Source organism: Antechinus flavipes, chromosome 2, assembly GCF_016432865.1.
Source record: "Antechinus flavipes isolate AdamAnt ecotype Samford, QLD, Australia chromosome 2, AdamAnt_v2, whole genome shotgun sequence".
NCBI classification, from domain to species: domain Eukaryota; kingdom Metazoa; phylum Chordata; class Mammalia; order Dasyuromorphia; family Dasyuridae; genus Antechinus; species Antechinus flavipes.
This window is the reverse complement of record NC_067399.1, coordinates 531538248-531552869: the sequence shown is the minus strand read 5'-3', so window position 1 is coordinate 531552869 and position 14622 is coordinate 531538248. Positions and strand designations below refer to the sequence as shown.

Below are 14622 nucleotides of genomic sequence, written 5' to 3'. Positions count from 1 at the left end.
CAATTAGCTGCCTCCCAAGGTAGATATAAAAATAAGCTTAACAATTTTTCTATTTTTATATATTTATAATATTTTATTCATATAATTATAATTTTATATTTTTATATATCAGTATTAGTAATACTTAATTTTAAAACTTAATTTTTAAAAAAAACTAAAAAAGATAACTATATTGGTAAGAGGAGACAACTATAGAAAATGGGTTAAACTCAATATTTGAATTAAATAACAAGTTAATACCATATTAATAAGGAAGCAACTTGAAAAAAGGGGAAAAAACAGGGAATCTCTGATTCTTGAAGAACAAAACTCTGGGTTGAGAAAATTCAAGCTGAATGAACTAGAGTTCCTTAGTAAAGGAAGAATTGAAGTTATCAGCTGAGAACATAGATCGATTCTGATTAATAAAGGCCTAATGGAAACTTTTAAACATATCCCAAGTATCTAGAAAATATGAAAATTTAACATTAAGTTTAGCTTTATATTACTCTTATTTCTAACTAAATTATGTTTCTGCCTTCATAATTCAGCAATCCAGTATAGCAAAATTACTATAATATAGAAGTCATTTGCTATATTTGGCAACTATAACATACTTTATTATATCAGTAAAGTCTCTAAACTGAAATATCAGTTCAAATTTCATATTTAGCTTCCAAACAAAATTTTAACAACTATAATGTTCAAAACATGTAAGTGAATATGGTTTCTTTTCACTAGGTTACACAAGGAGTTATAAATAACAGAGTATACGAATTCTATTTCTTTCCCTTCCTCATGTGAAAATGTTGTATTGGTAGTATTAAAGACTATATAGAAATGTCTATATAACCCAAGGCAAATCTGACAACATTTATATACTGTACCATACAACTCTAAAATGTAGTCCTCAAATTGAAGGACCCCTCACCTCTTACCAGAACTATTTTAATTGTACCCTAACTGGTTTTCCTATATCGGATTTTTTTCCCCTTCCAATATATTTTTCAGAGAATCAGAGTTTCAAAGCTTCAATGGGTCATCAGAGACCATAACCCTCACAACTGACCATAAACATTTGTTAATTTATTGCACACATAATTCTTAGCTCCACATCCCCTCCCATCCCTACATCTTAATAAAAGTATAATATAAGTTCCTTAATCTGCCATTCAAAGCCTTCTCAAATATTCAATGTTACTACCAAAATGAACTGCTCTTACTCTCTCCCATCTTGGAATAAACATATCCTCTCTATCACCATTTCTCCAAGATGGAAAACTCCTCCATGTAGTCTTCTCTAATCCTGTTTAGCTAGGTATGATTTCTGCCATTATCAAACTTCTGATTGCATTTTAGATTGTTCTGCTTACCTGAGGGTCCACTAACCATCCATGGTACAATGGAATATCAAGAAGATCAAACACAATGCACTCAGGAGTATATTCAAATGTTCGGACACCAGTAAATTTCACATTTACATCCAGACCTGTCTGTAGTTTGTGCAGAATTGCCATAGCATCACTCATATTCTGAAAATAAAAGAAAAGCTACATTAAATCAAAAACTTAACAGTTGCTTAAAGTTTTCAAAATATCTATACAGCATACTTGCAAATTAAATACTTGGCTGATTTAAGCACTTATTTAAGCAACTTAACCAACATTTCCAATATATGTTCAAATACCTTGCTCTGAGATCTTTCAAAAAGTTGCCTTTTTTTTTTAATAATTGGATTATCCTAAAAAATCTTTAAATTCTTATTATTAAAATTTGAGGCATAGAAATGGTTATTTTGTTGACATTTGCATTAGAGAAGGAAAAGAATTTGGAGTTCTCTTCCCAGACACTGAATAATCCCAAACTAAAATATTTTATTGACTAACCTGACTCCCAATAAAGGTAAGAAGACAAAAAACAGTGAAGTATACACAAGCTCTAAACAGCAAAACCTGCTATTCTGAACTTTGGAGCAGCAGCTCCATAGTCCTGCAGTTGCCAAGTAGAATCTAAGGCAGGAGAACAAACATTTGAGATGGAAGAGGGAGAATGAGCATGCTCTTCTTTTAGTGTTTTAAATTCTTCAATTAAAAGCATTTTGTGAACCCTCAGAGCACTTAACAAAAGTGCTCTAAGCAGATAAGTCTCTTTTTAGCCTTTCATTCTCATCTTGCTTTTCCAGTCTCTCCTTTCTCCTAGAAAACCCCAAAGTAAAGAAAGGATTTAAAGTTTGAAAGGCTTCAAAGACTGGGGTGTGTACCAGCTCTTAGAAGTTAGCAGGGATCTTAGCATTTATAGTCCCAGTCCGCATCCTAGTTGCTAAGTATCACATTAAGGAATGAGATTTGCAGCCCATAAAAGTAGCCTCAGAATTACCCTGGTCCTGTAATTATGAATGTAAGTAAAAAAAAAAAAAAAATCATTATGCTGAGGAGTCCATAGGTTTCATATGACTGCCTCAAAAAAAGTTAAGAAACCTTTATTTAGAGTTTTGAGCCAGCGATAAAAATATATATATATATATAAATCTTTCTGAAATCATTCCCTTATTTTTTTTAAAGCACAAAAATATTCCATCACATTCATATATCATAACTGATTTGACTATTCTCCAATTGATGAGAATTCCCTCAGTTTCAATTATTTGCCACCACCAAAAGAACTGCTATAAAAACATTTATATATGTTTTTATACAAAGAATTCTTTTTCCTTTGCGATCCAGATCTAGAAGTGGTATTGCTGAGTCAAATGGTTATACACATGTTTATAGCCCTTTGTTCACAGTTCTAAATTATTTTCCAGAATGCTAGACTATTTCACAGCTTCATCAATAGTGTACTAATGTATCTATTTTCACAAATCTTCTATGGTACTTGTCATTTTACTTTTCTGTCCTATTAGCCATTCTGATGGGTGTGAGATGTTACCTGGATTTCTCTAAATATTAGTGATTTAGAATATTTTTCCATATGACTGTTGATATCTTTCATTCCTTTCTACTAAAACTGCCTATTCATGTCTGTGACAAAGTGTCAATTTTTGAATTAATAACAAGCTAACACTATATTAACAAGGAAGCAACTTGTTTTTATTCTTAAAAATTCTTATACTGGCTCAATTTTTTTATATAGTTGAGAAATGAGAGCTTTTATCAGAGCAAAATTCCCTCCCTCCTTTCAAATTTTTTTCTTTTTTTAATTTTTGCTGCATGGTTTTTATAAATTTCATGTAAACAAAGTTATCCATCTTATCTCCCACAGACCTTCCTACCTTTGGTTTAGTTATGAATTCTTCCCCTATTCATAAATCTGACATGTAATTTTTTTCTATACTCCCCTAATCTATATTATTCTATGCATGTTTCTCCCCAATTTGTCAATCCTCCTTATAAATGTAGATAACTAAATTCCAATAAAGGACTAACAAGAAACTTACAGAGCTAAAAATACTTCTCAATTTTTGTGTTATAATCCCATTGATGTATATTGGTAAATATACTACTTGCTTTAAAAGGAAAAAAGCAATAAATAACAAATTAGTTTAAAAAAAAGTACAGGTCTAATCAATGTTTTCTTATTAACATTTTGATCACTTTTACAATGTTGCTAATAAATTTGAAATCACTATATGACACAATTGACTCTGCTTCTAACAGTAGTATTCAACAAGTATTGAACTCAATAAAAATGAAATATTTGGAAGGTACATTGGTAAATGTTTTTAATTATCTATAGTACTGACCTAATTTACCTTCTCCAATACATAAGCTACATGTTGTCAAGCATCAAACATCCTGAATATATATACTTGTACTTTTCCTCATTCTCCTGAATAATAAAAAAATGAGTTATACTCATACCTTGCCAATCACATTTCAATTGTTATCTTTGTAATTTTATCCCAAGAGGTACTCATTTCTTGAATTTGAGCAAATTATTGTAAACTATATTCCTATTTTCTTCAATCAACTTGGGTTCATTCCAAGATTACTGAGAATCTTTTTAATAGTATCAATACATTTTAGATGAATATACAGGGAGAAACTTGTGTTAATTAACATTATAACATTGGCTTTTGTGTATTACCTGCCAGCTTAGAGCTGCTCTAATTTGCTATTGTGCAGTCAACAAATTTGTGTTTCTGTCAATTTAACAAAGAAATCATTCTTTGGTACACTGTTTAGGCATCGTAACTAAATACAATGTTAAGAAACCAGAAGATTTGATTTAAAGCCAGAAAATTTTTTAAAAAATAGGGATCTTTGAAAGACCACATAGAATGAGTGAGGTACTACAGGACTGGGAAATGATAATTATCTCAATTTCCAAAAAAAAGAAAATAGACACTGAAAACTCTAGGCCAAAAAAAATGACCTCTATTCTTGGCAAAATTCTAGAATGTATTTCATATTAAATGAACATATTTTTAATAAAGCTTTTTATTTTTCAAAACACATGTATAGGTAGTTTTCAACATTAACCCTTACAAAACCTTGTGTTCCAAATGATTTTTTCTCCCTCTCTTCCCCTCCCTGCTCCCCTAGACAGCATAGAGACCCAATATATATCAAACATGTACAATTCTTTTATATATATATATATACACACACACACACACACACACACACATATATATATATATATATCCCCACATTTATCATGCTGCACAAGAAAAATCAGATCAAAAAGGAAAAATAATGGAAAAAAAAAAACAAAATGCAAGCAAACAACAACAAAAAAATGAAAATGCTATATGTTGTGATCCCCATGTAGTCCCCACAATATTCTCTCTGGGTGCAGATGGCTCTCTTCATCAAAAGGCCATGGAACTGGCCTGAATCAACTTGCTGTTGAAAAGTCATGTACATCAAAATTGATCATTGTATAATAATCTTGTTGCTGTGTACAATAGTCTTTCACTTCACTTAGTATCAGTTCATGTAAGTCTCTCCAGGCCTTTCTGAAATTATCCTGCTGATTGTTTCTTATAGAACAATAATATTCTATAACAATGAATATATTTTATAAACATTAAAATGCCATGTTCATGTTTATTGTCAACTACAGGATGTTTGTAAAGATTTAAAAAGGGAAATGCTATTTAGTAAGTCAACAAGGCCTTATTATAGGGAATAAATCATGTCATGCAAACCTAATTTCCTTTTTTTGGATAATTACTCAGTTGTTATATCAATGAAATGCTAATTATATCTAGATTAGAGCAAAGTTGCTGACAAAGTCTCTGATATTATCCTTAGAGATAAGACATACAGAGACAGATAACAACACAGATTAAGGGGATTTAGAATTGGTTACAAGACTGTCCAAAAAGTAGATATTAATGGATTAACATATACTTGGAGGGAGATGAACATTGAAAGGATCTGTCCTTGACTGTGCTGTTTACAAATGTTCTCAAGCAACATGGATGGCATATGACAAAAAGAGTCAGGATCAAAAAAGATATTGAGAAAACAATCACATAAACACAGTCTTTGATGGAACTTTGAATTGACCCAAATATTCTAGAAAACAACTTGGAAGTATGTCTAAAAATTAACTAGATTTTACATACTTTTTGATAGTGTGTAGCAATACTACTACTACTAGGCTTATTTCACAAGAGAGCAAAGAAAAAAAAAAGAAAAGAATGCTTTTAACAGTTCTTTTTTTCTAGCAAAAAAAAGTAGAAACTAAGAGAGTTTACAAATGATAAAGAGATTACAAATGATTAAATAAACAAATTCTAGTATATAATAGTATATTATTGTGCCATAAGAATGATGGAAAGGACTGTTTGGCAAAGAAACCCAGGAAGACATGTAGTAAACTGAGATTAAATAAGTGAACAAAATCATGAAAACAATTTTTACAATAGCATTGTAAATATTTGATATTTAAATTTTTTTTATTATAGCTTTCTTATTTACAAGATATATGCATGGGTAATTTTTCAGCATTGACAATTGCAAAACCTTTTATTTATTTTTTTTAAAACAACTTTTTATTGACAGAACTCTTACCAGGGTAATTTTTTATAATATTATCCCTTGTACTCACTTCTGTTCCGATTTTTCCCCTCCCTCTCTCCACCCCCTCCCCCAGATGGCAAGCAGTCCTTTACATATTAAATAGGTTACAGTATATCCTAGATACAATATATGTGTGAAGAATTGAACAGTTCTCTTGTTGCACAGGGAGAATTGAATTCAGAAGGTATAAATAACCCGGGAAGAAAAACAAAAATGCAAGCAGTTTATATTCATTTCCCAGTGTGCTTTTTTTGGGTGTAGCTGCTTCTGTCCATCCTTGATCAATTGAAACTGAATTAGCTCTCTTTATCGAAGAGATCCACTTCTATCAGAATACATCCTCATATAGTATCGTTGTTGAGGTATATAATGATCTCCTGGTTCTGCTCATTTCACTTAGCATCAGTTCATGTAAGTCTTGCCAGTCCTCTCTGTATTCATCCTGCTGGTCATTTCTTACAGAACAATAATATTCCATAATGTTCAGATACCACAATTTACTCAACCATTCTCCAATTGATGGGCATCCATTCATTTTCCAGCTTCTAGCCACTACAAACAAGGCTGCCACAAACATTTTAGCACATACAGGCCCCTTTCCCTTCTTTAGTATCTCTTTGGGGTACAAGCCCAGTAGAAACACTGCTGGATCAAAGGGTATGCACAGTTTGATAACTTTTTGAGCATAGTTCCAAATTGCTCTCCAGAATGGTTGGATGTGTTCACAATTCCACCAACAATGTATCAGTGTCCCTGTTTTCCCACATCCCCTCCAACATTCTGCATTATTTTCCCCTGACATTCTAGCCCAATCTGACAGGTATGTAGTGGTATCTCAGAGTTGTCTTAATTTGCATTTCTCTGATTAATAATGATTTGGAGCATATTTTCATATGGCTATAAATAGTTTTAATTTCTTCATCTCAGAATTGTCTGTTCATATCCTTTGACCATTTATCAATTGGAGAATGGCTTGATTTCTTATAGATTAGAGTCAGTTCTCTATATATTTTGGAAATGAGGCCTTTATCAGAACCTTTGACTGTAAAAATGTTTTCCTAGTTAATTGTTTCCCTTCTAATCTTGTCTCCATTAGTTTTGTTTGTACAAAAACTTTTCAATTTGATATTAAAATTTTCTATTTTGTGGTCAATAATGATCTCTAGTTCTTCTTTGGTCATAAATTCCTCCCTCTTCCACAAGTCTGAGAGGTAAACTATCCTATGCTCTTCCAATTTATTTATAATCTCATTCTTTATGCCTAAGTCATGAACCCATTTTGACCTTTTCTTGGTGTACAGTGTTAAGTTGGGTCAATGCCTAGTTTCTGCCATACTAATTTCCAATTTTCCCCGCAATTTTTGTCAAATAATGCATTCTTATCCCCAAAACTGGGATCTTTGGGTTTGTCAAACACTAGATTATTAAAGTTATTGGCTATTTTGTCTTTTGAACCTAACCTATTCCATTGATCAACTAGTCTATTTTTTAGCCAATACCAGATGGCTTTAGTAACTGCTGCTTTATAATATAATTTTAGATCTGGTACAGCTAGGCCACCTTCATTTGATTTTTTTTTTCATTAATTCCCTTGAAATTCTTGACCTTTTGTTTTTCCATATGAACTTTGTTTTATTTTTTCTAGGTCATCAAAATAGTTTTGGGGAGTCTGATTGGTATAGCGCTAAATAAATAGATTAGTTTAGGTATTAATGTCATCTTTATTATATTTGCTCACCCAATCCAAGAGCATTTAATATTTTTCCAGTTGGTTAGATCAGACTTAATTTGTGTGGAAAGTGTTTTGTAGTTTTGCTCATAAAGTTTCTGATTTTCCCTTGGCAGATAGATTCCTAAATATTTTATACAATCAGTAATTACTTTAAATGGAATTTCTCTTTGTAACTCTAACTGTTGGGTTTTGTTAGTGATATATAAAAATGCTGATGACTTATGTGGGTTTATTTTGTATCCTGCAACTTTGAATAGCATTGTAAAGAAAAAGAAGTTTCTTATATCCCAAAGAGATTTTAATGAAGGGAAAAGGACCTGTATGTGCAAGAATGTTTGTGGCAGTCCTCTTTGTAGTGACCAGAAACTGGAAACTAAGTGGATGCCCATCAATTGGAGAATGGCTGAATAAATTGTGATATATGAATATTATGGAATATTATTGTTCTGTAAGAAATGACCAGCAGAATGATTTCAGAAAGGACTGGAAAGAATTACATGAACTGATGCTGAGTGAAATGAGCAGGACCAGGGGCAGCTAGTTGATGTAGTGGATAGAGCGCCAGCCGTGAAGTCAGGAGAACCCGAGTTCAAATCTGGACCTCAGGAATTAAATATTTCCTGGCTGTGTGACCCTGGGCAAGTCACTTAATCCCAATTGCCTCAGCAAAAAAAGAAAAAGAAAAAAGGAAAAAAAAAAGAAATTAGCAGGACCAGAAAATCATTATATACTTCAACAACAATACTATATGATGATCAATTCTGAAGGATGTGGCCCTCTTCAACAATGAGACGAACCAAATCAGTTCCAATAGAGCAGCAGTAATGAATGAACCAGCTACACTCAGGAAAAGAACTTTGGGAGATGACTATGAACCACTACATAGAATTCCCATTACCTCTATTTTTTATTTCCTTCACAGGCCAATTGTACACTACTTCAAAGTCCGACTCTTTTTATACAGCAAAATAACTGTTTGGACATGTATACTTATTTTGTATTTAACTTATACTTTAACATATTTAACATGTATTGGTCAACCTGCCAAATGGGGGAAGAGGTGGGGGGAAGGAGGGAAAAAGTTGGAACAAAAGGATTTGCAACTGTCAATGCTGAAAAATTATTTATGCATATATCTTGTAAATAAAAAGCTATAATAAAAAAAATAAAAATTTAAGAGGGAAAAAAAAAGAAAAAGAACTTTGAAAGACTTAAGAATTATGTTCAATTGATTTTTTCAATTTTTTTCTTGTTAAAAGATATTGACAAAAATAATAAGCAATTTTTATCATTGAAAAAAAAAAGAATTATGTTCAATTGATACTAAGTGTAGTGACTAAAACCAAGAGAACATCAATGACATAATTATACAATGATTAAGTCTGATGGACATGGCTCTTTTCAACAATGAGTTGATTCAGGCCAATTCCAATAGACTTGTGATGAAGAGAGCTATCTGAATGCAGAAATAGAGCTGTGGAAACTGCATGTGGATCACAACATAGTATTTTCAGATTTTTTGTCGTTCCTTGCTTGCTTTTTGTTTTCTTTTTTTTTTTTTTTCCTTTTCGATCTGATTTTTCTTGTGCAGCATGTTAATTGTGGAAATATGTATAGAAGAATTGCACATGTTTAACATATATTGGATTACTTGCTATCTAGAGGAGGAGGTGGAGGGAAAGGAGGGAGAAAAATATGAAAAACAGGGTTTTTCAAGGGTGGATGTTGAAAACTCTTTGCATGTATTTTGAAAATAAAAATTATAATTTTTAAAAATTGTGTTCAATGAAATGATGAACCATTAACTTCAGAAAACTGATGATAAAGTATGCTACTCATCTTCTGACAGAGAAGTGGTAAACACAATTTGCAGAACTGGACATATTTTTGGCCATGGTCAATGCAGGAATCTGTTGTTAGAGTTTTGTTTTTCTTTATTTCTGCTTATTATTTTTTGTCAAAGTTGGAAGAGAAGCATGACTATTGATATGGAAAGAAAGAAAGGAGACAGGGAGGAAAGAAGGGAAGAAAGAAAGAAGAAGGGAGGAAGCAGGGGAAAGAGAAAGAAAAGATAAATAAGAAAGGAATGGGGGAAGGAAAGAAGAGGAGGAAAAAAGAAGAGGAAGAGAGAGAAGGAAGGAGATTCTATCATATTGAAGAGGAGTTATACTTATTTTGAGAGGGAAGTTATGAAAAACTTGTTAAAGCTGCAAAGTAGCTGATTTAAATTCTATGTCAATAAAACATCCCAACAATTAGATTTGTTTGAATGGCAGTATGCTCTCCTTTAGCGGAAGTCTTCAAACAGAGGCTATGACTAATTTTCAGAATACTGTATAGAAGTGGTAGTCAAACAAATTGAGGGGGGGAGGGGAATCACTAACCTAAGGATTCCTATGGGCACACACTGATTTAGAAAATCAAATATTCATATCTGTTTTGTTATATTTTTATTTATTTAGTTAAATGTTTCCTAATTATATTTTAATCTAGTTTGGCTATTTTAGGAAATATTATGGGCTGCATTTGGCCACAAGCTACATGTTTGACTTCTATGCTGTAGATGACATCTTTGCTCAAGTACTGGTTGTATTGAACAGATAACCTCTAAGGTATCTTCCAAGTCTAATATTTGATGATATTAAGATTCCAGGAAACTTAAGGATCACATTTTTACTTGAATATATAACTTCAAATATAATGTGGCTATATAGTTTAAAAAAATAAATCTTATAATTAAAAAAATCAATTTTCTGCAAGATAGCATTGTGTGAAGTCATAAGAGAGCTTAGACTCACCAAGTTCTCCACAGGAAGACAAACAAATTCTGCTCTGTTCCAAAACACATGGAGAAAGGTAACCAAAGAACTTTAAATAATAATTAGGTCTCAGAAAAGGAAAAGGAAAGGAAATGAATTTTTTTTTATTATAGCTTTTTATTTACAAGTTATATGCATGGGTAATTTTATAGCACTGACAACTGCCAAACCTTTTGTTCCAATTTTTCCCCTCCTTCTCCCCACCACCTCCCCCAGATGGCAGGTTGACCAATACATGTTAAATATATTAAAGTATAAATTAAATACAAAATAAGTATACATGTCCAAACAGTTATTTTGCTGTACAAAAAGAATCGAACTCTGAAATAGTGTACAATTAGCCTGTGAAGGAAATCAAAAATGCAGGTGGACAAAAATAGAGGGATTGGGAATTCTATGTAATGGTTCTTAGTCATCTCCCAGAGTTTTTCGCTGGATGTAGCTGGTTCAATTCATTCCTGCTCCAGTGAAACTGATTTAGTTCATCTCATTGATGAAGATGGCCAGGTCCATCAGAATTGATTATCACACAGTATATTATTGAAGTATATAATGATCTCCTGGTCCTGCTCATTTCACTCAGCATCAATTCATGTAAGTCTCTGCAGGCCTTTCTGAAATCATCCTATTGGTCATTTCTTACTGAAAAATAATATTCCATAATATTCATATACCACAATTTATTCAGCCACTCTCCAATTGATGAGTACCCACTCAGGGAAATGAATTTTTTTAAAAAAAGAAATAAACAAAAGAAATGAATCAAAAGAAAACAAAATAAAGACCCCTACTTGCAATGAACAAACATTAAGAATTAAAAATACATGAAAAAAAACAACACAACAACAAAATACAAAGAATAATGAATTAAAATCAAAAGTGGTCTCAGCAAAAACACATGAACCTAGATTTAAAAAATAAAAACCATTAAAGAAATTAAGGAAAAATTAGCATCAGTTAAACAAAGAGAAGGATTTGGCACAATTATGAAGAAATTCAAATGGTATGGTAGTTATTTGTGAAAAGAAAATAATAACAAAGACTCAATGAAAGAACCATTTTACTAGAATATTAAAAAGCAAAAACAAAGCAAAGTGAGATCAAAAGATAGTTCAATTGAAAAAAGGCTTGATAAATTTATAAGCAAAAGTGATGAATTAAAAAATAGAAAAGTCCAGAGAGATAATTTAGGAGTAATTGAATTTTTCCCCCAAAGTATAAAAAACTACAATCTCTAAATTTCAGGGAATTACATAAGGCTATGTATAATTCAATTCTTCTTTGTCTCTCTATCTAATCTAGTGTGTTCAATCATCCTGTGCAGATTTTAAGTATGCAAATTCAGTCCTCAGCTCCCCCTCCCACTTTAATTTCATATTGCCACCTGCCTTATAAACATCATCATCTGACTGTCCCACATGCTTGCTTAGTCTAAAACTAAATATGTGTAAAACAGACTCATTATCTTTCCTGGAAGTTTCAACTCCCTTCTAAATTGCCTATTTCTTACTCTTCTTCCTTCTTCCTCCTCCTCTTCCTTCTTCTTCTTCTTCTTCTTTTTTTTTGGCTGAGGCAATTGGGATTAAGTGACTTGCCCAAGGTCACACAGCCAGGACATATTAAGTATCTATCACATTTGAACTCAGTTCCTCCTAATGTCAGAGATAGTGCTCTATCTACTACACAAACTACCTGCCCCTTAAATTACTTATTTTTATAGAGGATACAAACATTATTCTGGTCACCCAAATTTGCAACTTCAAAATTATTCTTGAATATTTTGTCTTTAAATTTCACATTTCAAATGTCAACTTCCTTCTCCCCACCCTGAAAAAAAGGAAAGCAAAACCCTTTAAACAGATAAGCCAATTCAAACAACAGATTGTTTTATATACAAAAAATGCTTGTATCTTTTTTATATATAACTAGCATATTAATTCATCAACTCTTAGGAAATGGCTAGATTTCTTTGTCACTGGTCCTCTGGAATTATGGTAGATAACTGTACTGATCAGAATTTTTAAGTCTTTCAAAACTCTTTTATAGTGTTAATGTTAGAGTATATCTTGTTCTTCTAGTTATGTTGCATATGTTTATACAAAGCATCCTAGGAATCTCTAAAACTTGCTCTTTTTATCATTTCTTCCAACACAATAATCTTTCATTATATTCATATTCTATAATTTGTTCAGCTACTTTCTAAATGATGGGCACAGCCTTTCCAGTTCTTTGCTATAACAACAACAACAACAACAACAAAACTGCTATAAATATTTTAAAATGTTATTTTATTTTTAATTTATGGAATAAAACAAGCATTTCCACAACATAAAACAATAAAATAAAGGATCATTGCACAAGCCAAGTGCAAATCTCACGTGCAAAGGCACAACTTGCTGTTCCCTTCAAATATACAACAAAACTATCATGTAAATTTCTTTTTTTTTTTCTTCCTTTCCTTCCACCCTCTCTGACCTAAAATGGCCATCATTAGATGCAAATAGAGGAGTATGTGTGTGTAAAAATATTCTATACATAATTCCTTCTCTATATGCAAATGCCTTTCTTCATGTCCTTTGTATAGTTAATCTGGGCAATTATAATAAACAAAATAACTCACTCAAAGTCATTTTTAAAACAATACTGCTTGTTACTGTATACAACATTCTTTAGGTTATAAAATGATTTTATAAATATTTTTCTATATGTAAGACATTTCTTCTTTCTTTAATTTCTTTATTTACTTCATTTCTCTCTTATGGGTTTAGTAAATGGTATTAATGGCTCAAAAAAATATACAATTTATAATTCCAAATTGTTTTCCAGAATCACTGGACCATTCTTTGTTCCACCAGTTTCTTTAATTTTCCCTTTTTATCAATTTTGCTAATATGATGTATATAAGATTGCTTCTGAGCCATTTTAATCTACATTTTTCTAATTATGTGATATAGAGAATTTTTTTTTTCATGTAGTTAGTGATAGCTTGGATATCTTTCTTAGAAATCTACTTATTCAGTACAGAGAGGCTTGGAGAAACCTACATGGACTGATGCTAAGTGAGATGAACAGAACCAGGAGATCATTATACACTTCAACAACGATATTGTATGAGGATGTATTCTGATGGAAGTGGATTTCTATGACAAAGAGACCTAACTGAGTTTCAATGGATAAATGATGGACAGAAACAGCTACACCCAAAGAAGGAACACTGGGAAACGAATGTGAACTATTTGCATTTTTGATTTTCTTCCCGAGTTATTTTTACCTTCTGAATCCAATTGTCCCTGTGCAACAGGAGAACTGTTCAGTTCTGCAAATATGTATTGTATCTAGGATATACTGCAACATATTTAACATATATAGGACTGCTTGCCATCTTGAGGGGAGGGGGGGTGGAGGGAGGGAGGGGAAAAAACGAAACATAAGCGAGTGCAAGGGATAATGTTGTAAAAAAAATTACCCTGGCATGGATTCTGTCAATACAAAGTTATTATTAAATAAAATAAAATTTAAATTAAAAAAAAGAAGAAATCTACTTATTCAGGCAATTCCAATAGGCTTAGGATGGAAAGTACCATCCGCATCCAGAGAGAGAACTATGGAGACTGAAAATGGATCAAAACACAGTATTTTCACTTTTTTTTTTTGGTTGTTGTTGTTTCTTTGCTTGGTTTTTTTTTCCTTTCTCACTTTTCCCCTTTTGATCTGATTTTTCTTGTACAGCATGATGAATATGAAAATATATTTAGTAAAATCGTATATCTTTAATCTGTATTAGATTGCTTGCTATCTTGGGGAGAGGGCAGAGGGAGAAAAATTTGGAATACAAATTTTGTAGTGATGAATGTTAAAAACTATCTTTACGAGTATTTTGAATAATAAAATACTATTAAATTTTTTTAAACTACTTGTTCATATTCTTTAACTATCAATAGAGAGTGATTTTTAATTCTAATAAATCTGAATTAATTCATTATATATCTTGAATAGAATAGAAAAACTGCTGCAAAGATTTGTTTCCTAATTAAGAACTTCTCTTCCAATCTTATATTGG

The 14622-nt window shown here is 31.7% G+C and overlaps 1 protein-coding gene across 1 annotated transcript in view; it reads right to left on the bottom strand.

Moving 5' to 3' along the window:
- MINDY2 (MINDY lysine 48 deubiquitinase 2) overlaps positions 1–14622 on the bottom strand; it is a 120112-nt gene that overhangs the window by 53351 nt on the left and 52139 nt on the right. The window contains exon 4 of the mRNA XM_051980731.1: positions 1353–1511. Within this exon, the coding sequence (XP_051836691.1) occupies positions 1353–1511 (159 nt within the window). The remainder of the gene's footprint in view (positions 1–1352; positions 1512–14622) is intronic.